The sequence below is a fragment of the Lithobates pipiens genome, unplaced genomic scaffold (genome assembly GCF_037356315.1).
Source record: "Lithobates pipiens isolate NorthernLeopardFrog02 unplaced genomic scaffold, aLitPip1_a1.2 Scaffold_25, whole genome shotgun sequence".
NCBI lineage: Eukaryota > Metazoa > Chordata > Amphibia > Anura > Ranidae > Lithobates > Lithobates pipiens.
The window spans coordinates 246,199,725-246,226,882 of NW_027507787.1; the positions used below are offsets into that span (position 1 = coordinate 246,199,725).

The 27,158-nt window shown below is 42.7% G+C and overlaps 1 protein-coding gene across 3 annotated transcripts in view; it reads right to left on the reverse strand.

The window, feature by feature from the left end:
- Nucleotides 1-265: 265 nt before the first annotated feature.
- The window catches only part of LOC143931008 (mannose-binding protein C-like), a 285,028-nt gene continuing 258,135 nt past the window's right edge, over nt 266-27,158 (reverse strand). For 2 of the 3 annotated variants that reach the window (XM_077455727.1, XM_077455728.1), the window contains exons 2-5: nt 20,523-20,714; nt 8,940-9,065; nt 4,853-4,927; nt 266-1,341 (exon numbers count right to left, since the gene is read on the reverse strand). In XM_077455727.1, the coding sequence (XP_077311853.1) occupies nt 962-1,341; nt 4,853-4,927; nt 8,940-9,065; nt 20,523-20,706 (765 nt within the window). In that variant the 5' untranslated portion in view covers nt 20,707-20,714 and the 3' untranslated portion in view covers nt 266-961. The remainder of the gene's footprint in view (nt 1,342-4,852; nt 4,928-8,939; nt 9,066-20,522; nt 20,715-27,158) is intronic. The other variant, XM_077455726.1, reaches the window with a different exon arrangement.

A 27,158-nucleotide genomic window follows, 5' to 3' on the forward strand; every position in this document is an offset into this window, starting at 1 on the left:
CCCCTTTTAACTAATGACACCACAAAGTTTCTAATTCATTTCCTGGTCATCTCTCACCTCAACTACTGCAACTCCCTCCTCATTGGATTACCTTTATATAGGCTATACCCCTTAAGTTCATCATGAATGCCACTGCCAGACTCATCCACTTTACCAACTGCACAGTGTCTGCCATCCCTCTCTGCCTGAAAACATAACCTGTTGGGGCGCCTTGAGGACTGGAGTTAAGATACACTGTGATAATACATAGATGATAAGTCAACTCTGAGTTTGAAGAATTTTTTTAATATAATTTTTTGTTCATATAATCAAAGATATTTTTTTAGAAATTCTGAAGAATTATTACATACATTTATTAAAACTGACTATGTTTGGTAATGATTTGAGGAAATGAGGATCTGAGCCTTGTAAGGAAGATGTTAAATGTAACATGCACTAATAGAAATATAAACACATCCATTGCTGACAACCTTTAGAAAATACATGGCCTGGCTGCGTCTGGCTCCAATACTGTTTGAGCTTCTTATCTAGAACAAGTATGGAAATTTGAGAACCAGAACCCTGATCTGCAAACTTGTTCATAGCTAAAAAAAAGGTTTTGAAAATACTAAATAGTATTTTTGAAAAAAAAATAGAAAATAGTAATACAAAGTAATACTAATATGAAGTTATATGAAGCAATACTTCATATGTCCAGGTATTTGAGAGCTTGGGACTCACCTCCTTCCCAACCATTGGGTGCCTATGCAACCAGTCACAAAACCCCAGATGGGGAGGAGAGTCCTAAGCTTTGTGTAAGCTCCAACTAAGCCATATTGGATATCACATAAGGGAAGATGAATATAACAAATAATGAGAATTGGGTTGGGTTAGGAAATTAAGTAAACAGGGTCACTTCAGAAGCTAATAGCTTCACCAGATCCATAATCCCAGAGGGTAAGACCAATGCATTTCTGAGGATTTAGAACTCACAAACGACAAGTTTTGACATTTCACAAGGGTAGTCATTCCATTTTCCAGAATAAAGAACCTCCACACAATCCTCATTTATTCCCCTATGATTATTGGGTTCTTCGTAATCCCAGTTCTGGTAGGAGATGACCATGTTGATGAGATATTGGAAAATTCCCTGTGTCTGTTTGTCATTCATACCAAGGACTGCATTTGTGCCAAATTGGTTGCGGAGGGTAAGTATAGCATTATTCTCTGCCGAGTTTAGCGGTACAGCCAGCTGACCTCCAGCTGTTTTACAAATGGTTATGGCTGCATCATAGGTGGCTATAGCACCGCTTGAAATATAAATTTTGGCACCGGCTGTGGCTCGCTGTCCCGTTGGTAAACCTGTAACAAGAAGAGGAAAAGGGATAAGGAAAGAAACCTATTTGATCATAGAACTGTACTTTAGTTGCTTAGTAAAATAAAATATATTCTTTGCTGGATGATTACCTATGTAGCACCCTCCTAGTTAGGTTGCTAATAGGTTTAGGTAAAATGTTTACATTTTTTTTTGGCTCCTTGTAGCCAGTGCAGCAGAATTTGCTTACTTCTGGCTGTTATGGGTTCTGCTTCCTACAGCTTCCCCTTGCATTCCAATAGGTTCTGGAATATAGTGGGTTGGGAAAGGCAGACCTTAGCGCCAGGAAAGTGTTCAGCTGCTGGTGGCACTGTGGCTCCTAGACCTATAAGCTGCAGTTCCGGTGTCCACCAGTGGGTGTCTCAGCAGCCAGAAGCTCATGGTAATCAGGCATCACCTGATGTTCATAGCAGGAAGTGTATTTAAGCCCTGCCTATGCCTTTCCTCTTTGCCTTGGTGTTTGTTCCATGTACCCCTGACCTGCGTTCATACATCCTGATTCTGAACCCTGACCCTGCAGCATGATCCCTTACTTCCCTGCTTGTTCCTTCTCCTGTTTACCCTCTCCCTCTTACCTTTCTCCCAGCTCCCTCTGCCTAATCTCCCGTGTATGACCCTGACTCTGACACTGACTATTCTTCTCATATCCTGCTATCCATATATACTTGGTTTGGGCAGTTGTTCAATATGTGTTCACTCACTTATTAGGTGCTCAGGTTTGATTTTTACAGTTCTGGTATATTGGAGGTGTGTTTATATATATGTTATCCACTTATTCTTAATAAATTACATTATTTTACATTTTACTTGTGCCTGGTATTCTCTGTAGAAGTCCACACATTTCTGGTCACACCTGTTTCTGACATTTGGGCAGAATATTCATGCAGCCTCAGCCAATCCGTGGTCGAGAGGATGATTAACCAGCAAGAGGCTGAGGTGTGCATAAATCTTTTGGGGCTGCAGAGTCCTTGCCCTGGTGGAGAGAACCCCAGCCTGGAAGGGCTGTTTGCCCTCCTAGGCCATCTAGCTGAAGACTGCTGAAGGCCCACTGCAGTCTCAACCCAGGAAGAGTTGGCAGATGAACTTTTGATGATATGGGAATTGTCTGTAAAAAAGTCTGCTGAGGATCTGGCCGAGAAGCTCACGGTACTAGGTGGGTGTTACTGGAAGGAGGCATCTATGTATACAGGGACATAGTGAGTAAAGACTGAGATCCTGGAGAGACTTTCTGCTTTTGTCTTTTTCTGTGAAGAGACTGTTCCACATTTGCTGGCTCTGAGCTGTTTCCAGTGTGGGATCTCTGAGCTGCATGACCACAACCACTTATCTTAGAGGCCTACTTTGAAGAAGTTAACCTTTACTAGAGCGTGTCCTTGGTTAAAGTTACGCTGGTTCTGGGGTCTCCCAAGGCTAACCCTATCCCCATGGAAGTTCTTTAAACAATAAACCTCCAAAAAACAAACTTCTGCCTGGCTATTGTGTAGAGAGACTGGAAACTGCTGTGTGCCTGGCTGCTGTGCACCCAATTGGTAATAGAACCTGGGACAAACAATACAATATGGCTTGGGGTCTGACTACACCTACCTAACAAGTAAATGTCATTGCCCGGCATTGCTTCTGTGTGATAGATACTAGCACAGGTTGCCCCAGTCAATTCATGAAATTGCTGGAAGATCTACTTGCTGTAATCCGGTCTACCTGGCTATTCAAATTCCCCCTTGTCTGTGTTGGTCTTTTTCCCATCTCCTGTCACAGTACACAAACAGACTAAGCTAAGATCTGTCTGTGCTTCCAGATAGTATCGAGCCTCTTTCAGGCTCGAGCTAGAAATTGGCAGCTGGTGGAGAAAAAGCCCTCTTTCTTTTTTAGACTTTTTAAAAATGAGACCCATTGGTAGCTTAAAGGGTCAGTTCACTAAAAAAACTATGTTTTATTCTTTGGTGAATGCTGGAGAGTTGACCCCCAGATAGCCCCTTTTATCGCTGTACTCTTGATATATCTACACTAAGATTTTGGGTCTGCACACCTATTGTGCCCATTATGAGGGATTCACACTAACCTTATGCTGAGTTCTCAAGTGTGCTATTTCCATAGTGTGGTCATGGTTAATGCTAATCTATTGTAGTACTCCTTAAACTTTTTTCAGTCACAGTATCCTTTATAAAATTGCAAAACCTTGAGGCACACTATTCTAAAATGTGTAAAGTATGACTTATCAATGGGAAACCTGAGCCTGGGACAATGCACACAGCGACTTTAAAGAAATTGCATAGTTATATAGTTACATAGTTATTCAGGTTGAAAAAAGACACATGTTCATCTAGTTCAACCATAAACAAAAATAAAAATAAAATAAAATATATCATACAATCCCATATACCGAATACTATACCCACAGTTGATCCAGTGGAAGGCGAAAACCCCCCAGAAAAGCATGATCCAATTTGCTACAGCATGGGAAAAAATTTCTTCCTGATCCAAGAGAAGCAATTGGATTTTCCCTGGATCAACTTTACCTATAAATGTTAGTACTCAGTTATGTACATTTAGGAAATAATCCAGTCCTTTCTTAAAACAATCTACTGAGCTGGCTAGAACCACCTCTGGAGGGAATCTATTCCACAATTTCACAACTCTTAAGCCTCATACACACGATCGGACTTTGTACAAACTTTCCTGTGGATTTTTTCTCAAAGGGCGTCGGCTGTGAACTTGTATTGCATACACACGGCAGGACTTTTTCAGTCAACTTTCACCAAATGACGTGTTTTTTCTGCTCTTTCCCGCCACCTTTGGTCAACTTCTGTATTGATGTCTGATCTTTTTGAATTAGTTCTGAGCATGCGTGTTTGTACTTTGTACAAAAGTCCTATGGTTTTCTGTACACACGATCGGACTTTGCTCCATCTGACTTTTGTTGCCGGAAAGTTTGTCCATTCGCACAGCCAACAAAAGTCAGATGAAAACCAAAAAAGTTTGTCTGATGGAACATACACGCGGTCCGATGTTGCCTTAAAACAGCTAATTTGCATGTTTGTTGTCAAAAAGTCTGATCGTGTGTATGGGCCTTTACTGTGAAGAAGCCTTTCCGTATTTGGAGATGAAATCTCTTTTCCTCTAGACATATAGAGTGCCCCCTTGTCATCAGTGTTAACATCACTTTAGTAGCTCTTTCACATCAGAGTTCTCTCCTTCATGTCAGAGGCCCCTAAACATCAAACTTCCCCCTATACATCTGAGACCCTCCCATCACATTAAAGTCTTTCCTCTAAACAAAAGCCCCCCCCCATCACATCAGAGTACCCCCACGCCAGAGTCCTCCCCTCACATCAGAATCTTCCAATCACCACAGAGTTCCCCCATCATAGAGCTCTCTCATTCATGTGGAAACAGTGAATAGTGGGTCTCATGCTTTCAGCAGCCCAGGGAAACCCAATTGGCAACCCTGATGCCATGGCACCCTGGTTGTGAAACAATGGTTTAAAGCATCCAGCTAACCTTTGCTCTGCGAGATTAATGCTGATTTAAGTCGTGTGTCCAAATCCAAGATTTGCTTTTTAAGATCTTCAAGTGCTAAGAAAAGAGAAGTCAGTTAGTACTCCCAAAACTTAAAACAGCAAAGACTACTTATTTTTTAAGCCTACAGGTAAAACACATTCAGCGAATACTGTGTATTTGCTATATACTTTAAAGCCACATAATACAGATTACAGTGAACCTGTGCTTCATGTAAAGGAGGCTAAACTATAGCAAGACTGAAACCAATCGCCTACAGGTGCCCGAGAATACAATGAGAGAATTTCCAAGCTCCTTGGAAGCCCAGACACCAGAAGAAACTCAGTTATGGGCTTTGCAGTCAGAGCTCTGACCTGCCCAGTCCTGCTTTCTACATATCATTATTGGTCAGTAAAGCCATTAATCGTATAGAAGGACTGAGAGTATGATGAAGGAGGCATGAGAACTCTTACTTCAGAACCAAAGTTGCTATTTGCATAATGGAGCTTCTCAGGTTTTTGTACTTCCCGATTGGCTTCTGAAGCTTCTGAAAAGTAAATGTAGGCAACAATGGCCTTCTATCTTATAGCCTTGGTTTTGGTTTGAGGTTAATTTAAGGAAAAAACATAGGGCCATGCAAAAGGTTACATTTTGGAATCTCTTCTTCTTCCCGCACTGCTTCATTTTCCCAGAGTTACCAAGAGTTCTAGTTATGCGGGAGCATGTAACTCACCCCTCTTCCTCCCACATGACTACTCTGATGCTTGGTGATTGGCTAAGCAAGCAATTCATGTACTGTGATTATTTAACATATTTTTGTTTATAATTCACTATAAAATGAACCCCCGCTGCCGCCTCCCGGACCTTTAAGAGCTTCTAAATCCTGGGAGGAAGAGGTGCAATTCCGGTCATGTGACTGCTGTGATTGGCTGTCACAGTGGTCACATGAGTGGAAAGCTCCTAATCGCATGTATGCATTTGGGAACATTCCTGTCCCCGCCGATGACTGTGCTGGGAGTGCACAGGGCGAACGCTCTCAGCAAAGAAATCTGTTTACACCGGGCTGCATATATACAGCCTCTCTGGCATTAAAGACCATCTGCCGAGCTGCCACATATGTGTGATACATCGGCGGGAAGAGGATAAGAAAATTGAATTAAAAAAAAATACATTTTATCTACTCATATCTACTAGCATATCTGAAGAGGTTAAAACATGTTATATATCACCACCCACTTTGGAGTTAGAGCGATAATCCCTGGTCCCTCGTTTATGGTTAACTCTAAACTAATGAGCTATAAAGAAATTTAAAGTGTCACCTGTTAATAATTTTGGGTAACACCATTTTTTGCCATTTCACTGGCATACAACATTTTGAGGCTTGACATATTTGATCTCTACTTGACCCATCTTTTATTTTGAAGAAAAAAAAATGGGGTTAAGTTGTTTTTGCATGCACTGAAATTCATTTTAGTATATTTCTTCCTAAAAAATATGGGTATAAAAAACAGTTGCATAGTTATATTATAATGTGAAACTCATTGAAGATGACTTTATAAGCACCATAAAAAAAGGAGGGATATAATAAACAGGAACATAATGTCAATAACATTATATTGACTGAATCCTTGTGGCTGACAGAAGCCAGTGTTCAAAAAAAGACTAGAAAAACGTAATCTGAATAAATGATCAGGATGGCTTACACCCAAGAGTTCTCAAAGAACTAAGCCATGTTAGGCCCCTTTCACACTGGGGCACTTTGCGGGGGCGCTACAGCACTAAAAATAGCACCCGCAAAGCGCCCTGAAACAGCCGCTGTTGTCTCTCCAGTGTGAAAGCCAGAGGGCTTTCATACTGGAGAGGGGCACTTGCAGGACGGTTAAAAAAGTCCTGCAAGCCGCATCTTTGGATCGCTGTAGGATCGGTGTATTTACCACTCCTAAAGCGCCCCTTCCCAGCGGCTGCAGCAGCGATTTGCGGGTGGTTTTAACCACCTCAGATCTCTCAGGGAAGGATACCATTGTAGAGATGAGCTTAGGCTTTTTAGAGCTTGAAGGAGTCCCTCTTGAGCCCTTTTTTGGGGTGTTTCTACCTCCCCTTCTGACCATAGTCTGATGCACAAATGCAGAGGTACTGCTAGAAGAAATTGCACTTATTGCTTGAGCAAATAGTCCAGCAACTGAAACTGCTATTATTGCTCAGCCTGGTGCTTTAGTAAATGTACCAAGGGAATGCCTGTGTTACCACTTGCATGCCCCCTTTTGCTCATGTGTCCCTCCGACAGTTGCAGACAGCAATGCCAATGCCATGCAAAGCCACGCCCCCACTCTATTCCCACTGCCCCCCCTCCTCTTTTAAAAAAAAGAGCCTTTCATGAGCGCGGGCCTCTGATCTGATGGGATTTGCATGTGTGTGTGTGTGTGTGGGGGGGGGGGGGGTGACGAGGAGGCTGTGACAAACCGCAGTGCAGGCAGTGGAAAATAAAGCGGCATCCACCGATCGTTTCCAGCTTCCCCCTCTATCTAAAGAGAGAGATGGCTCTGTGTCCCGTGATATATGATAAATAAATTGAATTTCTTCATAAATTTTGGCTAATATGTATTCTGCTACATATTTTTGGTAAAAAAATAAAACCCAGTAAGCATATATTGATTGGTTTGGGCAATAGTTATAGCGTCGACAAACTATGGGATATTTTTATTCCTTTTTATTTATTTTTTTACTAATAAAAGAGATGATCGGCAACTTAGAACATGACTGTGATATTGCAGCCAACGTTCTGACACTAACTGACACTTTTTGGGAACCAGTGACACTAATACAGTGATTAGTGCTAAAAATTATGCACTGTCACTGCACTAATGTCACTGGCCGGAAAGGGTTTACCATCAAGGGCGATCAAAGGTTAACTGTGTGTCTAGCCAGTGTTTTACTACAGTGTGGGAGGTGCTTTTACTAGGGAAAGATCCGGATCCTTGTCCCTGCTTTGCATAGACTCAGGATCAATGTTTTCCTCCTGTCAAAACGGCGATCTGCCTTGTTTACATTCTGCAGGCAGATGATAGGCAGGTGCCAGTGGACATCGAGTCCACGGTAGCTACTGATCAGCTCCCACTGTGTATAATCACAGCAGGAGCGAGCTGCTGGTAGAGCGCATTCAAGGCCCCTACCTGGGATACGTGATCGTGCACGCAGTTGCCGCCCTGTAGCAGTAACACTGCTGTGTATAGTTAGGGAATGGTTTTTCATGAGAAATAATTTTCAACAATTGAAATTTCAAATAAATATATGTTTAGGACTATTCTTAAAGCTTTTTGATTAAATAACCCCCGCCTACCATAAAGAAAAATATAGTGTATGGTATCCCCTCTCGTTCTGGGGCAATGTCATATGGCGTTGCCCCAGTGTCACTGCCTTGCAGTGCGGCAGTCACGCCATGTTCCTAGGACACAACGTGACCTCGATCTCTGTAAAGAGCTGATGACATGGCTCTTTACTCATGTGATCGGCTGTGTCCAATAACAGATGATCACATGTAAATGAGGAAGTGTTGTTTATCGGCTCTCCTTGCCTCACACTGACAAAGTGTGAGGTGAGCAGAGCCAATCAGCGGCATCACCTCGCAGGGGAGACTGTACAGATAATCAGGGCACTGATCATCAGTGCAGCCCCAGCAGTGCCCCGATCACCCGATTGTTCTGCAATAAACAAAGCTCCCGCTGATTGGAGAACTTTGGCTCTAACTCAGCGGGATCACTGCTTTCTAATAGAGAAAAAGGGTCCCATTCTGCAGCATGCTAGCTGGGGACAAGCTTTTCTATTCAAGGTGTGACTTATAGTAAAAAACTAAGGCTTTGCACAGTTCAGAAAATGTTAAAATGAGGATGAACCAGATTACACCTAAAGTTCACAATTTCAGCTGCCCTTCTATATGGCATGAACAATGCATTTATTTGAAATATGTGTTTAGAGAGCCTTATTTCACATAAACACTCATGAGCTAGACATTTTATACAATCCAACCTTAATATCTTCAAATAAATGATTTGTAGACGCAACTATGTGCTCTCCTATATGGCTTCATTTTTACCTGCATTTGCACTGTCTCCTCTTTCTCCTTTTGCTCCTGGTGTCCCCTGTTCTCCTCTTGGTCCAGGTGGTCCAGCAACCCCTGCAGGTCCCTGTGATCCTGGAAGTCCCCGTGGTCCTGCTGGCCCTGTTTAATCAAGTCAATGCATTTACTGACAGAGTTTATGTTTTCAATAATAAAACACACAGATATAGGTATATTTAAGAACAACCCCGGTTCTGTGTGCACCAGAACTTGCGACCAGGCAAAAAAATTGTGCAAACACCGTTAAAGTCTATGGAACACAAACATGAAAACTCAAAAGTTCTAATTTTAACCACTTCAGCCATGGAAGGTTTTACCCCCTTCCTGACAGAACACTTTTTACAATTTGGCACTGCGCTGCTTTAACTGGTAATTGCGCGGTCATGCATTGCTGTAGCCAAACAAATTGTGCATTTTTTTCCCCCACAAATAGAGCTTTCTTTTGGTGGTATTTGATCACCTCTGTGGGTTTTATTTTCTGCGATATGAATGAAAAAAGACCAAATATTTTGAAAAAAAAAAGATATTTTCTACTTTTTGTTATAAAAAAATCCAATAAACTCAATTTTAGTCATACATTTAGGCCAAAATATATTCAACCACTTTGGAAAAAGAAATGTCAATAAGCGCAAAAGTTATAACGTCTACCAACTAGGGTACATTTTCTGGAATTTACGCAGCTTTTAGTTTATGACTACTTATATCATTTCTTGAAGTGCTAAAATGGCAGGGCAGTACAACCCCTCACCCCCCAAATGACCTCATTTTGGAAAGTAGACACCCCAAGGAGATTGCTAAGAGGCATGTTGAGCCCATTGATTTTTTTTTTTCACAAGTGATTGAATAATGACAAAAAAAAAGTTTTTTTACAAAAAGTTGTCACTAAATGACATTTTGCTCACACATGCCATGGTTATATGTGGAATTGCACCCCAAAATACATTTTGATACTTCTCCTGAGTATGGGGATACCTCATGTGTGAAACTTTTTGGGAGCCTAGCCATGTACAGCACCCCGAAAACCAAGCACCGTCTTCAGGATTTCTAAGGGAGTACATTTTTGATTTCACTCCTCACTACCTATCACAATTTTGCAGGCCATGAAATGTCAAGATAGCACAAACCCCCCCCCCCCCCCCCCCAAATGACCCCATTTTGGAAAGCAAACACCCCAAGCTATTTGCTAAGAGGCATGTTGATTATTTTGCAGATGTCCCTTTTTGTCACAAAGTTTGGAAAGTTGAAAAAAGAAAATAAATAAATGTTTCTTTTCTTTGTTCATTTTCAAAAATAAATGAGAGTTGCAAAATACTCACCATGCCTCTTAGTAAATACCTTGGGGTGTCTACTTTTCCAAAATGGGGTCATATGCCCCCCTGAAGGCGGTGATTGGTTTTCGGGGTCCTGAACACGGCTAAGCTCCCAAAAAGTCTCACACATGTGATATCCACATACTCAAGAGAAGCAGCAAAATGTATTTTGGGGTGTAATTCCACATATTAGACATATGTGGAAATTCATACATTCAGGAGGATCTGAAATACAAATTTTTATGCATACCAATTTTGTACGAAATATGAAATTTAGTTTACAAACTTTGGATCCAAATTCCATTACAAAAGAATCGAACAGAATTTTCGTTAATTACAATTATTCATTATGATGAAATTAAAAACCCCAGGAAGTCAGCACAGCACACGGATGGTGGGAGCCCCTCATAATGATAAATTCATCATAACGAAAATTTGTATTTCGTACGAATCCGAATTGAATTTTAGACACGAATTACAAATTAATTTTAATACGAAACGGAACAGAACAAAACAAATTTATTGACCACACACACGTCTACCACATATGCATATGGCATGTTTGAGCAATATATCATTTAGTGACAACTTTGTGCAAAAAAAAAAGGTTTGTCATATTCCAAAAACTTGTGGCAAAATATAAAATATTCCATGGAATCAACATGCCTATCAGCAAATAGTTGGGGTGTCTACTTTCCAAAAAGGGGTCATTTGGGGGAGTTGAAATGTCCTGGCATTCTATGCACAACATTAGAAGCTTATGTTGCCCATCACCCACTCGTCTAACCCCTTGAACACAAAGCCCTTTCTGATACTTTTTGTTTACATGAAAAACATTTTTTTTTTTGCTGGAAAATTACTTCGAACTCCCAAACATTATATATATATATATATATTTTTAAAGCAAAGGCCCTAAAGCTTAAGATGGTGGGTTTTGAAAATTAGTTTTTTTACACAGTATTTGTGCATCGATTTTTCGAACGCAATTTTTTGGGAAAAAAAAAACACTTTTTTTATTTTAATGCACTAAAACACACTATATTGACCAAATGTTTGATGAAATAAAAAGTATGATCTTATTCTAAGTACATGGATACTAAACATGGCAACTACATACATTTTTAAAAGCCTTTAAATCCTTTACAGGTTACCACTTAAAATTTACAGAGGAGGTCTACTGCTAAAATTACTGCCTTTGATCTGAACTTCACAGTGATACCTCACATGTATAGTGTAATTGCATATGACACCAGACCAACGCTTGCGTTCGCCTTTGAGCATTAGTATGGGGGGGACAGGGGTGCTTTCTTTTTTTTAAAACTGTTTCTTTCATTTTTTTTTTTTTATAATTTTTATTGTTATCTCAGGGAATGTAAATATCCCCTATGATAGCAATAGGTAAAGGTACTCTTTTTTGAAAAAAATTGGGGTTTCGGTGTGATAAAATGCTTTCCCAATTTCCCAGTGGCACTGTTTACATCTGGCGAAACCTAAGTCATGAAATTCTTGTAGCTTACGGTTTCTTAGGCCATAGAGATGATTGGAGCCATTCTGGTCTCTGATCAGCTCTATGGTCAGTTGGCGGAACCACCGGCTGCATTCTCGCGTTCCCTGTTGGGACAGGAGATCACGAGAAAACCATGGAAGATGGTAGAAGGGGGATGTTCCCTCCCACTGCTTGTAAAAGCAGTCTAGAGGCTAATTAGCAACTAGGATTGCTTTTAGATGAAAGCCAACCGCTGGCTGAAAAGAATGATACCTAAACCTGCAGGCATCAAGTCCAGCAGCATACCAGTACGTTGTTGGGAATATATTGTAATGTTCTTTTTTTCATGCAGCCAGTGAGCCGTAGGAAAAAAAGAGATTGTTCAGTGGGTATGCCCACCATTAGAATACTGCCCTTCATCCACCCACTTCTAATGATGGGCATACATGCACCATTTTTTTAATTTTTTTAACTGTAGTGGTGAAATCACCTCCTACAGCAATGGAGTCACTGATTTACATATAATGAGAGCAAACGCTGTTGCTGTCAAGATGAATAAATCAGTGTTGCAGCTGAATGGCATACCTGAAAAGCAAACAATGGTAATGATAAAACATTAACTCATCTAAAACAACTTGATTTTTTAACGCAATCTGTGCCTAAAAAATATATGCTGAAGCATTTGGGGCAATCCGCCCCTAATGTTAGGAGCAAATCGCTCCTCCACCTCTGCCCCCATGCTTCGGATATATGCTCTTTTTTTCATTGTTTTGGTGAAATCACCTCCTACAGTGCTGGAGTCACGGCTTTACGTATCGTGGGAGCAAATGCTGTTGCTGTCAGAATAAATAAACCAGTGCTGCAGCTGAATGGCATACCTGCTAAGCAAACGTTAGGTTTTTCCAACAACAAAAGTGTTATACCTGTACATGTACTGCCACTTTAAGGCTGGCTCCACCCATGGGTGATGCCAAGGGTCAAGGGGTATGGTAGCCATCTTGGACACATGTAAGAGCCTAATAAGATGTACTGTCCTGAGATGCATGTTGCAGTGTACAGTGAGTACTGGAAATAAACTTCCATTGTTCCAGACCAAAGTCTTGTGTCTCTCACAACACAGAGGATATAACAGTGGCGACAAGGATGGGATCTACAAAGTGTCTATCAGTCTGAGAGAGAGACAAAGACATTGTGGATTGTTACCTGGATAAAAGCAATCACAGATCCCAGCAGGAAAATGTCATTGATCGGGACATTAAGTGAATTTGATGGAGAACAGACATCCTGGAGTTCCTGGGTGGAGAGACTGGAACAGTATTTCAGTGCAAATGCCATCCCAGGTGAAAGGCAAGTAGCAGTATTTCTGACAGTGGTCGGTGCTCAGACATATGACACTCTCAGGGATCTCCTTTCCCCTGTAAAACCAGCAACTAAGACATTGGCAGAGCTCCTGACACTGTTAGAGGGTAGCTTCCAGCCTAAACCACTAGAGATTGCAGAAAGATTTCGTTTTTATCAGAGGCAGCAGCAGCCAGGTGAAGAAATTAAAGCTTATGTGCTCGCCCTTCGCAGACTAGCCTCTACCTGTTCTTTTGGGGAGTACCTACCTACTGCACTGAGAGATAAGTTTGTCATGGGACTGAATTGTGACTCTAGCCAAAAGAGACTGTTAACAGAGAAAGACCTTACCCTTGCAAAGGCAATTGAGATAGCTTCAATGATGGAAATGGCTGTGAAAGATACAGAGGAATTGAACCCCCAGGGCAGAAGAGAAGAGGTGAAACAAGAAGTTTTCAGAACAGCAGTCAAGCCCACAGTCACAAACTGGAAATACAGACCTCCACCAAGCCGGGGGTCAGCTTGCTACCATTGTGGGAATACAGACCATGATCACAAAGTCTGCAGGTTTAAGGATCAGACCTGTCATAATTGTGGTAAAACAGGACATCTGAAACGAGTTTGCCGGAGCAAGAAGGTGCGAGATAAACAACCTCTGAACCCCAAGACAAAGACCTATATGGTGGGAAGATATACATCACCATCTGAGTCAGAGGATGAGGAAGTTCTCCACAGTTTAGACATACATCATATGCATTCAGCACCCTCTGCAATGACTGTAGAGGTAACCATTGAGGGAAAGAAACTAAAGATGGATGTAGACACAGGAGCAGCAGTTTCAGTTATCACTCAGAAACAATGGAGACAACTTCAGACCCGAACAACTGTCCGCCCAACGCCAATCAAACTGCAGACATACTCAAAGCAGATACTCCACCCACTGGGTTATGCAAAAGTGCAGGTATTGTACAAGGGTCAGACAAAGAGACTGCCATTATATATACTAGAGAATGGGGGACCCCCTCTCTTTGGGAGAGACTGGATTGCTCACTTTGGTATGCCAGACATCACCATAAATCCCTGTAACACTGTGACAATTCCATTAGGAGATAATGAGGGATGGGTGGTGTCCCTGAAGCAGCGGTTCCCAAAGATCTTTGATGACCAGTTGGGGAAAATAAAGCATGACTGTGTGAGACTCAAGCTGAAACCCAACGCCCAGCCTAAATTCTTCAAAGCTCGCACAGTACCTTTCGCACTCTGAGCAGGAGTGGAAGCAGAACTAAGTCGGCTGGAGGAACAAGGTGTCATCTCAAAGGTAGAGCACAGCGAGTGGGCATCACCTGTTGAACCAGTGAAGAAAGCGAATGGGGACTTGCGCATTTGTGGCGATTTCCGCATGGCACTGAACTCCCAACTGGAAATAGACCAGTACCCTCTACCCAGAGTAGATGACATTTTTGCCTCTCTTGCAGGGGGTCAAAAGTTCACCAAGCTTGATCTCAAACAAGCATATTTACAGTTTGAGGTCCATCCTTCTTCCCGCAAGTTTCTGACCATCAACATCCACAAGGGACTGTATGAGTACAATCGGATGGTGTTTGGTGTAGCCTCTGCCCCAGCCATTTGGCAACGGAAGATGGATGAGATTTTGGCGGACATTCCTTTCACTCAGTGCCTGTTAGATGACATGCTCATCACGGGACGGACGGACCAGGAACACAAGCAAAACGTGGAGCTTGTGTTGGAAAGACTCCAAGAGCAGGGTCTGAAAGTGAACTTAGCAAAATGCCAATTCATGGTGCCAAAATTGGAGTTTTGTGGCCACCTTGTGGATGCAGACGGTATACACACCACAGAAGCCAAGGTTGATGCCTTAGTCAAAGCTCCTGCCCCAACCAATGTCCAGCAGCTGCGATCATACCTTGGCTTGCTGAACTATTACCACAAATTTCTGCCAGATCTGGCACACACCTTGTTTCCGTTGAACAAGCTTTTGGAGAAACACTCCAGATGGGACTGGTCGGCTGCATGCCAACGCGCTTTTGAAGTCTCTAAGCGGAAGCTGTTGGCGTCACGCATGCTTGTTCACTATGACCTCCAGAAGCCTCTGACCTTGGCTTGTGATGCCTCACCCTATGGTCTGGGGGCTGTACTGTCTCACATCTTACCTGATGGGTCAGAAAAACCAGTGGCATTTGCCTCCAGGTCTTTGACAAAAGCAGAAAGCAATTACTTACACATTGACAAAGAGGCTCTTGCGCTGATATGGGCAATTAAGAAGTTTCATCTTTACCTGTATGGTAGGGAATTCACCATACTGACAGACCATAAACCACTCCTTCAGATCTTTAGCCCTGACAAAGGCATCTCTCAGACTACTGCGGCCTGCCTCCAACGCTATGCCCTGTTCTTGGGAGCGTACAGTTATAAAATCCAGTATCGCGGTCATGATGCCAATGCTAATGCGGATGCAATGTCCCGACTGACAGGGAGGTCAATGGACTCCTCTCCACCGGTCAAGAGTTGTCGTTACACCAGCCTGTCCTTCTTGTCTTCTGGGGAGATAGCAGCCCATACAGCCAAGGATACCTTTCTGAAAACAATACTCTCCTGGGTACGGTCCGGTTGGCCTGCAACCGTCACACAGGATTATGAACCTTATTTCCGTAGGCGTATGGAATTAACTGTGGCTGGTAACTGTGTTTTATGGGGAGACCGAGTGATCATTCCACAGACCCTCCGGAGACACATTCTGGACTTGCTACATACTGGTCATCCCGGGGGCACACGTATGAAACAAAAGGCCCGAGGCTATGTGTGGTGGCCAAACTTAGACTCGGATATCACAACATATGTGAATGCTTGTGCTGGATGTGCACAAACTGCAAGAGACCCTCCTCGAGGGTGCGTCCAGCCCTGGACTTGGCCCACGGTTCCTTGGTTTCGACTACACTTGGACTTTGCAGGTCCGATCAGAGGACACATCTTCTTGATCATAGTGGACGCCCATTCAAAGTGGCCTGAGGTCATTCCTGTTACTCAGCCAACAACTAAGGCAACAGTTTCCATACTGTTACATCTCGCTGCTACATTTGGATACCCCAGAGAAATCGTCACAGACAACGGTGCACAATTCACCAGTCAGGAGTTTCAGCGTTTCTTGACTGCCCACAACATCAAACACAAGTTGACCGCACCTTACCACCCAGCTACAAATGGTCAAGCAGAGCGGTTTGTGCAGACTTTTAAACGCTATTTCAAAGCTACAGTGGTTACAAGTAAACAGCAGTCCCTGTCACCCCAGCAGCTGGACTCCTTCCTTTCTGCTTACAGAAACACACCACATGCAACCACCGGGAAAACTCCAGCAGAACTCCTTCTGGGTCGGCAGCCATGGACTGTTTTGGACATGCTCCGCCCACAAACAGTCCAGGAACATGTACTGCAGTCCCAAGACAAGATGGTCAAACACCATGAGATCCCCCGATTCACAGCCCAACAAAAGGTATGGGCCCAATCTTATGGGGCTTCCAACACCCGTTGGCTTCCTGCTGTCATTGCAGAGACTTTGGGACCCAAGATGTATAGGGTCTGCCTGGAAGATGGTTCTATTTGCAGAAGGCATGCGGACCAACTGCGCCCTCGTTTTCAGCTGCATGAATCCCTGACGCCGGCTGAACCACCAGTGTTGCAAGGAACTGCTCCCAGCGGATCAGGATGCATGGGAACTGATGATTGGGGGGACTCTGATCTTTTGAACTCAGCTCCAACAGAGCCCTCCAGCCCTGGTCCGGAGGTTGGTTCACCCACTGAGCTGGGGGATCCCTTCTTGGCACCGCCAGTGCCCATTCCAGTCGACCCTGTTTCCTCCGATCCCGAGTCGATGGGTGCCCGCCCTCAACGACACTGTCGCCCTCCTGACCGGTTTCAGCTTCAAGACCGGTTACGAGACTTTCGAGCGGGGCCGCCGAAAGTGATCCAATGACATTGTATCCCCGCAACTGTCCCTGGAATCTTGCTCTCACATCTGGATGCAGGAAAAGTCCTGTGCATCTCCTGTGTTTGGAGGACTGTTATTGGACAGTTATTAGTTAATGTTTTGTGCCTTTTCTCGTTTTTTTTGTTTGTTTTTTTGTTTTGTTTTTTTAGGGATGGATGGAAGGTGTTATACCTGAAGGGTTCCACATGTACTGCCACTTTAAGGCTGGCTCCACCCAGGAGTGATGCCAAGGGTCAAGGGGTATGGTAGCCATCTTGGACACATGTAAGAGCCTAATAAGATGTACTGTCCTGAGATGCATGTTGCAGTGTACAGTGAGTACTGGAAATAAACTTCCATTGTTCCAGACCAGAGTCTTGTGTCTCTCACAACACAGAGGATATAACAAAAAGCATGGATTTTTTTCCAAAGGATGTAGGCTCTTGCATACACACGGTCACACAAATGTTGTTAGAAATTCCGAATGCCAAGAATGCGGTGACATACAACACGTACAACGAGCCGAGAAAAATCAAGTTCAATAGCCAGTGCAGCTCTTCTGCTTGATTCCAAGCATGCGTGGGTTTTTTTGGGTTGGAATCGTGTACACACATTCAGAATTTCCAACAGCAAGTCTTGTTGTTGGAAAATTTGATAACCTGCTCTCAAACATTTGTTGGTGGAAATTCCGACAACAAATATTTGTATGAAGCATACACATGGTCGGACTTTCAGGCAACAAGCTCACATCGAACATTTGTTGTCGGAAAATCCTATTATATGTATATTGCCCATAAGACATACCATACCTGAAAAGCAAATACAATAAAAAATAGTAAAAATAAAACATTACAGTTCTAAAATACAGTAACAATAGAGAGAGAGAACAATAGAGATAGAACAATAGAGAGCGAACAATAGAGCGGCCAATAGAGAGCGAACATAAAAGAGAGAACAATAGAGAGAGAAGAAAAATAAAACCACAACTATTTTTGGCTTTTTTATTTTTTGTGTGTGTGTTTTTTTTTATTGCACTTTTATATAAACTATAAACTCGAAACTTTCCAGATTAGGGTCTCTCAAAATATTTCGAGATCCTGTGTAAGTGTGCCCTAGGACTGTGCAATGCTGTACCCTATGCTAATACTCCACTAGTGTGTGATAGCATTCAAAACATTCACCAATCCGAAGACCAGGTTGGTCAGGACAGGAGGGACAATAAAAGCATCTGTCACACCTATATCCATGCTTTCTGCAGACACAACATCTTATTTGGGGTGATCATTGGGTAGGGGTACCAGGAAGGACATCCAGAAAAATGCCTCCCATGCAGCCATCTCACTGCATTTGGATTGGGAAGTTGGGCCACAGCACCATCTGGAAACAGAAGGGCTGTGATGTTCTCTTCCTGGAATTTAAGGAAGGATCCAGTTCATCCTGAAGCTTTGTATAGCACATAAGCCATCAGCAGAGCCAATTAGAATAAATATACAGGCACTTTTTTATACCAGCATCTGGCCTTATGGGCTATTAGGTATGGTGCCAACAACTGGTCATTGAGGTCCACCCCTCCTATATTAAGGTTATATTCGTGGACACAGAGGGGTTTCTCTATGACACCAGTCGCCGTTTGAATTTGGACCGTCGTGTCTGTGTGAAGGGAGGACAGAAAGAAAACATTCTTATTATCCCTCCACTTCACAGCGAGCAAATTATTACATCTCAAGCAAGCTTCCTCCCCCAGCCTAAGACGGCAATCTACAAGCCACTGGGGTAAGCCCCGGCGATTAGATCGCACAATGTCACATGCCTCAATTCCATGATCAAACAAGTGACTAAAAAGTGTCACGCTTGTGTAATAATTGTCCACATACGAGTGGTACCCCTTTCCAAATAAGGGTGACATCAAGTCCCACACAATCTTACCAGTGCTCCATATGTGGTCTGGGCAGTACTCTGGCTCTATGTAACTATCTCTTCCCTCGTTAACCATAAAAGTATATGTATAGCCTGATGCCCTGGTACAGAGCTTATACATCTTGACCCCATATCTGGCATGCTTGCAGGGAAGATACTGTTTGAATGACAGGCAGCCAGAAAACGTAATCAGGGACTTATCAACGTAGACAACTTGATCAGGAGTAAACAAGGCTGTAATCTGCTCGTATCGTGTCCTGGTCATGCAAGAACACAGGCATATGGTGAATTGGGTCAGTGCACTAATATGACCGCAACTCACTTTTTTTTAGTTATGCCCATGAGGAGGGATAGGCCAAGGAAAATCTTAAAGTCAGAGACCATAATAGTTCTCCAATCTCTGGCAAGGGTCAACTGGAGATTAGCGGCGATGAATTGAGCAGCATACAAATTGCTTTGGTTGACAAAAGATCTATAGAGATCTTCCTTGAAAAACAGCGAATAAAAATCAAATGACATAAAATCAACTCTTTCCACCTGAATTCTGGGTTGGCCAGTGAATGGGGGAAGTACAGGTGCTGCAGAAGTGGTGGGCTCCCAATTCAGATTGGCAAATGCAGCAGGAAGGTCACTATGGGCTTGACAGGCTTAACTTTGTCTTCTTGGTGGCTGCGGGACACTAGTTGTGCTAGCCACCTTACCACCTTGAACTGCACTTATGGGCCTTGCCACGTCACCACCTGTTTACTGCAGTGCTGGATGTACGACCAGGATGTACTAGGCTGCTGGTGCTTGCCAGTTCACTAGTACTGGCTCTCTGCTCCATACGAAAGCCCTGTGGTTCTTGCACCTCACCAACAGCAGAAGAGGGTTGGGTACGCCTGACCTTGGCAGGGACCACTACTCCTTCGTCAGAGCTATCTGTCTGTGTGCTGCTGCTGTCTACAGGTTTGTATTCTGTGCCTGAATCTGACAGATGGGTGACTTCCTCATGTAGGACTCTTTTCTAGTGTACCTTCGAATGGACATTTTGGCCTCTAAATGTACTGGTACAACTAGTGAGACTCACAGGATAAAAGAGCACCTGGCTGTCAGTGACTGATTCAAATGCTACCAAAAAAACTGTTAGCATTCGCAGGGAACAGGCTTGATATCTTGCGAATGCTGCAGTTATGTGTTTAGTGTTTTTTAAGCAACAGTGATCGATTGATACTCCAATTGAAACACTGAAACCTAATCAAGCTGCTCCACAAAACCTCACCTAGAGATGCTTTATGGTCGTGGAAGTAGCTGTTCTATAGACATGGAGATGGCTGTTCTATGGACCAAGAGGTGGTTGCTCTATGAACCTAGATATGGCATTACTATGGTCCCGGAAGTAACTGCTCTGTGGACTTAGAAATTTCAATGGATCTAGTGGTAGCTGCTTTATAGCCCTGGAGCTGGCTCGAACAATCTGCAGCTTCTTTATAAACTTGCCTCATACAGTTTAAGCATTTGAAAGCATTCAAATATTTTTTTCATACCTGTTTCTCCCTTTTCCCCTCTTTCTCCATTTGTTCCATTTTTGCCATTCTTTCCAGGAGCTCCACATGTGATAATAGAGTAGGCATTCTCATTTGAGTCATAGCACACTTGTGTGGCTGGTGTCACTAAAGCTACATGAAGCAAAAGAACACCAAGCACCTTCACAATCTGTATATTCCACATTTTTTAGTCTGTAGAGGAGAAAGAAATTTTTTTGTCACTGACCGCCAAAAAAAACTTCAAAACACAATATTATCTGCAGACAAGCAAATTAATTGCACATGGCTCCCGTATTAAAAAAGAGGAACAGAAAGAGATTGAAGATCTATTAGATAGAATTCATAAACTTGAAGTCAGACATAAGATACACTTTCGATCTCGTAGATGCCCAAGAATTGGAGAGCCTGCGAATAAAGCTGTTACAGTGTCTGGATCAAAAGACCAAAGATAGGTATAGATATTTTGCCCATTGTTTTTATGAGCAGGGAAATAAGTGTGGTCGGTTGTTGGCAACACATCTAAAAAAACAATAAGAATCTCACCACATTTATTCTCTGTTGGTAAATAAAAAACAAGTAGTAGATACTCAATTAATAGCGGTAGAATTCCACCATTTTTATACATCTTTATATAATGTTTCCTCTCCTTCTTTGAATGCTGCAATGACTTTGTTGCCATCTGCGGCCTTGGAAGAAATGGAACGTCCAATTACTACAGAGGGATTGGATAATAGTAATAGCTACATTACCTTTAGGTAAGAGCCCTGGGCCGGATGGCTTCACAAATGTATATTATAAAAAATTCCTTTCAACTTTGATACATTCTCTTTGCAATTATCGTAACTCTATGACTGCTTCAAACCCGCTGTCCTCAGAAGCTGTACTGGTCCATGTTGTGATCCTTTCAAAATCTGGGAAGGATCCACAACAATGTGCGAACTATAGGCCCATATCCCTTCTTAATTCAGATATTAAAATCTTTTCTAAAATGTGGTGAAATCAATTCATCTGGATCAGACTGGCTTTATGAAGAATCGAGAAGCTAGAGATAACACAATTCAAGCTATTCATATTCTTCACTAGGCTCAAAATGGACCTAAACAAACTCCACGAGCGGTAATATCAATGGATGCTGAGAAAGCATTTGATAGGGTAAATTGCAATCCCACAAAGCTTTTTTAAACGTATGCGCAGAGCCTTTCAGACTTTTGTATGGAATGACAAACATCCCAGACTGGCTTATCATATACTGCGCAGACCTAAGTGGGAGGGAGGGGTCGGGCTTCTCGATATCACTCTATACTATAAGGCCATGTTTCTAATACGTGTCCTAAATTGGTGTTATGACACAACAAATAAAAAATGAGTCTCTTTGGAGAAAACAATGGCAGGTAGGAACTTGGCAGGGGCACCTTGGATTCCAAGCGTGTCAAGGGGTCTTTCAGAATGGACATCTCCCTTAACGTTGACATCCTTGTCGATATGGGATAAAATGAATATAATGGGCAAACTGGCCCCACAGACATCTCCTTTGGCCCCAATGGGGGTATATCCTTGGTTCTCCCCAGGGGAAGAACTTAGAACACTGGGAGTATGGGGTACAGATGGGAATACAATGTTCGCCCCAAGGGGTAAATTGTCCCCCCTTTTGGAGCTGACATCATCTCTTGGGAGATCTAGAATAAGATCTTTAAGCTTTTTAACTGCATTTTAAGTGTTATGTTTTCATATCTCAGAATCTGGACACCTATTAGCTCAAATGTATAGACTCGTCCTTAGTGGGCAATACACCTCAACTCCATATTGTATTAGAGAATGGGAGAGAGAGCTGGGGTGTCATTTTGCATCTTTACAACTTAAGAGATTGATTAAAAGGACCCAAGCCTCCTCTATAAGTTCTCAAATTCAGGAGATGTCATATAAATTCTTAAACAGATGGTATCAGACTCCTATGCCTAGCACAGATATACGTGACAAGAGATGATCGCTGCTGGAGAGGTTGTGGACAACGGGGCACATACATCCATATATGGTGTATGTGCCCCAAGATTAAACCGTTTTGGGAACCAATTGCACCATGGATTAAACAACTGACAATTAGACCCATAGAAGTTACTCCTTTACATTTTCTGTTTCATGGGATGCCATGTTCTAAAAAGCTCTATAAAAAAAGCATTACACCTTATCTGTTTAATGCAGCAAAAGCATTAATACCAAGGCTCTGGAAGCAGGAGAGAGCCCCCACTAGGGATGAGCCGAACACCCCCCGGTTCGGTTCGCACCAGAACTTGCGAACGGCCCCCACGTTCGTTACGAACGTTAGAACCCCATTGAAGTCTATGGGACTCGAACGTTCGAAATGGAAAGTGCTAATTTTAACGGCTAATATGCAAGATACTGTCCTAAAAAGGGTTTGGGGACCTGCCTCCTGCCTCAGGGGACATGGGTCAATGCAAAAAAAAGTTTTAAAAACGGACGTTTTGGCGGGAGCACTGATTTTAATGACGATTAAAGTGGAAAAAAAAAGTGAAATATTCCTTTAAATATGGTGCATGGGGGTGTCTATAGTATGCCTGTGAAGTGCCACGTGTTTCCCGTGTTTAGAACAGTCCCTGCACAAAATGACATTAAACGGAAATAACACCATTTAAAACTGCTTGCGGTTTTAATGTTATATCTGGTTCCTGCAATATGGTTGAAAATCATTGAGAAAAATGGCATGGGTAGCCCTCCCTGCCCATTACCAGCCTATTTGGGTCTTGTACACATATTAAGGGGAACCCCGTACCCATATTAAAAAAAGGAAATGCGTGTGGCCCCCAGGCCCTATATACTCAGAACAGCAGTATACAGGCGGTGCAAACAAGACAGGGACTGTGTAGGTTTGTTGTGTTAAGTTGAATCTGTTTGTAATTTTCAACTGGTACATTTTTAAAGTGTAGCTCCAGTCAAAAAAACTATTTTTAAGCTTTTTGGAAAACATAGGGAAGGGTTATCACCCCTGTATAATTTGTTTTGTCGTCCGTCTTTTTTCATCTCACTTGCTGCTGTCTCCTTGCGTTTGCAAGTAGGAGATGTTTGTAAGTTGGATGTTTGAAAGTAGGGGCTTGCCCTATATTATAGCGGTATGTACTGGGTACAGAGCACGCAGACAGCACGCACTATCTCCTAACACTACTGACTGCAAGCTCTATTATTAACCACTTGACCACTGGGCACTTAAACACCCTTAATAACCAGACCAATTTTCAGCTTTTGGTGCTCTCACATTTTGAATGACAATTACTCAGTCATGCAACACTGGACCTATAGGAAATGTTTGTCCTTTTTTTCACACAAATAGCGCTTTCTTTTGGTGGTATTTAATCACCTCTCAGTTTTTTATTTTTTGTGCTATAAAAGAAAAAAGACCGGAAATTCTGCGAAAAAATGAATTTTTCTTTGTTTCTGTTATAAAATTTAGCAGATTAGTAATTTTTTCTTCATAATTTTTTTTTTACTGGTTACATGTTTTGAGTTGCAGAGGAGGTCTAGGACTAGAATTATTGCTCTCGCTCTAACGTTCTCGGCGATACCTCACATGTGTGGTTTGAACACCGTTTTCATATGTGGGCGGGGCTTACGCGTGCGTTCGCTTCTGCATGCGAGCACATGGGGACATGGGCGCTTAAATTTTATTTTATTTTTTTAATTGTTCATTTTACTTTATTTATTTTAGTTTGACATTTTTTTCCCCAAAAATATTTTTTTGATCACTTTTATTCCTATTACAAGGAATGTAAACATCCCTTGTAATAGGAATATGGGGTGACAGGTCCTCTTTACAGTGAAATCTGGGGGTCAATATGACCCCACATCTCACCTCTAGGCTGGGAAGCCTGAAATAAAAAATAAAAAAAAGATTCTGGCTTTGATCGTACTGGCGAGTTGGTAGAAGCACCGGAGGGCGGTGAGGGGTGGGGGGCGTCTATGGCTGGGTATTTCAGGGTATCACCGAGTATGGCTGGGTATGGCAATTTATTGCAGGGTATTGCAGAGTATTGGCGGGGTATTGGCGGGGTACTACAGAGCAATAGCAGGGTACTGCAGAGTATTGGGGAGTACTACAGAGTAATGGCAGGGTACTGCAGAGTAATGGGGGTTACTTCAGAGTAATGGGGGGTACTGCATAGTAATGGCAGGGTACTGCAGAGTAATGGCAGGGTACTGCACTGCAGAGTAATGGCGGGGTACTGCAGAGTAATGGCAGGGTACTGCAGAGTAATGGCAGGGTACTGCAGAGTAATGGCGGGTACTGCAGAGTATTGGGGGGTACTGCAGAGTATTGGGGGGTACTGCAGAGTAATGGCAGGGTACTGCAGAGTAATGGGGGTTACTGCAGAGTAATGGGGGGTACTGCAGAGTAATGGCAGGGTACTGCAGAGTAATGGGGGTTACTGCAGAGTAATGGGGGGTACTGCAGAGTAATGGCAGGGTACTGCAGAGTAATGGCAGGGTACTGCAGAGTAATGGCAGGGTACTGCAGAGTAATGGGGGGTACTGCAGAGTAATGGCAGGGTACTGCAGAGTATGCACTGGTATTGCAGAGTATTGGCAGGGAATTGAGGGGTTAAATTCGGTGAGCAGCGATGTGGGCACTGCAGATGCAGCCCACATCGCTGCTGACACCGATCTCTTTCCCCTCCGCTGTACCGATCGGTACAGAGAGGGGAGGGAGGAACCGGCGTCATAACATGACGCCGGTTTGTTTACAAGTGATCACTCCGTCATTTGACGGAGCGATATCGTGGTAAACGGCCGCGACGAGCGGCCGTTTACCGTGATCCGTGATGCGCCGGGTCCTGTGGACCCGGCGGTCACGGATGCTCTCGAGTGCGCGCCCCAGGGGGCGCGCGAGAGCAGAATTCTGGGAGGCCGTTAATTAACGGCCTCTCAGAGTTAAACAACCGCCCTGAAGCCCTTAATCGGCAATGGGCGGTTGTTAGGTGGTTAAAGATAGATCACTAGCTAGCTATATAGGTGAGGTGAATATAGTATAGTGGTGTATACTGCGGTCAGGGCACAGACAATAACCACTACACAACAGCAAGATAGGAAATCAGCCAAAAACGATTGGTGTGTACTGTGTTGAAGGTACACAGAACACCCACTGCTTCAGATGCCAACACACTACACGAGGCTGCCTCAAAGGCGGCCTTATATAGTGTGGGGCGTGCACTACACAGCCTGAGCTATGATTGGCCACAGGCAGGATGCCTGTGGCCAAACATGGCTCTCCTCGCTGCTGGCGCTGCGATTGGCCAAGCATGCGGGGTCACAGTGCATGCTTGGCCAATCATGAGCCAGCAATGCACTGCGCCACCGCAGTGCATTGTGGTCCGCGCGCGCCACACGAATTTTGACGCGAACGGACCAAGAGTTCGGATTTCGTCGAACGGACGAACAGCCAATGTTCGAGTCGAACGTACGTTTGACTCGAACACGAAGCTCATCCCTAGCCCCCACCTTGATGCAATGGAAAAAGGAGGTTAATGCAATAATGGAGGTGGAATGATGGTTATTTACAGTTAAGGATCAAAAGGATAAGTTTAAAGATATATGGGCAGGTTGGATGTATTACTCAAGAGAAATATCAGCTGACTAGGGTTACTGGTGATCCCCTTATATTGGTTAAAGTATATATAACAATAGATTTCCCCCTTAGATGCACCTGTTATTAGTTAATGGTTAATTTATTTTAGTATGAGAAAACCCACATGGGAAAGGTTTTTTCTTTCCAACCAGTTGATGGAACAGATATGAGAAGGAGAGGAGGAGAGTGAAGGGACAGTTGGTGGGAGGAAAGAGATGAGAGAGGGAGGGGAAGAGGGAAAGGGCAAAGGGAAATAGATTTTTTTTGTTAAGGGGCTTTTAAAGTTATATGCACTAAATATAGATCACTTGAGTGTAGTTTTTAAATTTATATTGTAAATGTTTTAGAAATTTTAGATTATGTTTGGTATAAATGGATTATAGTGAATTTTCACTGCACATTTGAAGAATTGTAGATGAACAGTGTTCATCCCTAATTATAAAACATGTTTATTTATTTATTTAGTTATTTATTTATTTATGCACATATGAGGAAATGGAACAGGGCATCCCTAAATTAAATTCATTTTTTTTTTCTCCTTCCTTCTTTTGTTGCTGTCTTTCTCCTTTTCACGCTCTCTTTCATTGAAGAGAGGCAGGATTTAATGCTAGAGGGTTTCTGGGGTTCTTTTTTGTATTTTTTTTTGTATTTATTTATTTATTTTATTTATGTTATGTGTTAATTGTATATAAATATACAGTAAGTAGAAAAAACAAGGTATTTATAAACATTAAAATTTGTACAATGTAGATAAAAAAGGAATATATGTTGATATATGTTAATGTTCTCCCAATTGGAGATGTTTATTATAGCACTTTGATTCAATAAAAAAATATTAAAAAAAAAAAAATTATTCATACTGGTTTCTCCCTTTTCCCCCTCATTTTCCATCTGTCTAATTTCTGCAATTTTTTTCAGGAGCTCCACATGTGATAATAGAGTAGGCATTCTCATTTGAGTCATAGCATACTTGTGTGGCTGGTGTCTTTAATAGGGATGGGCTG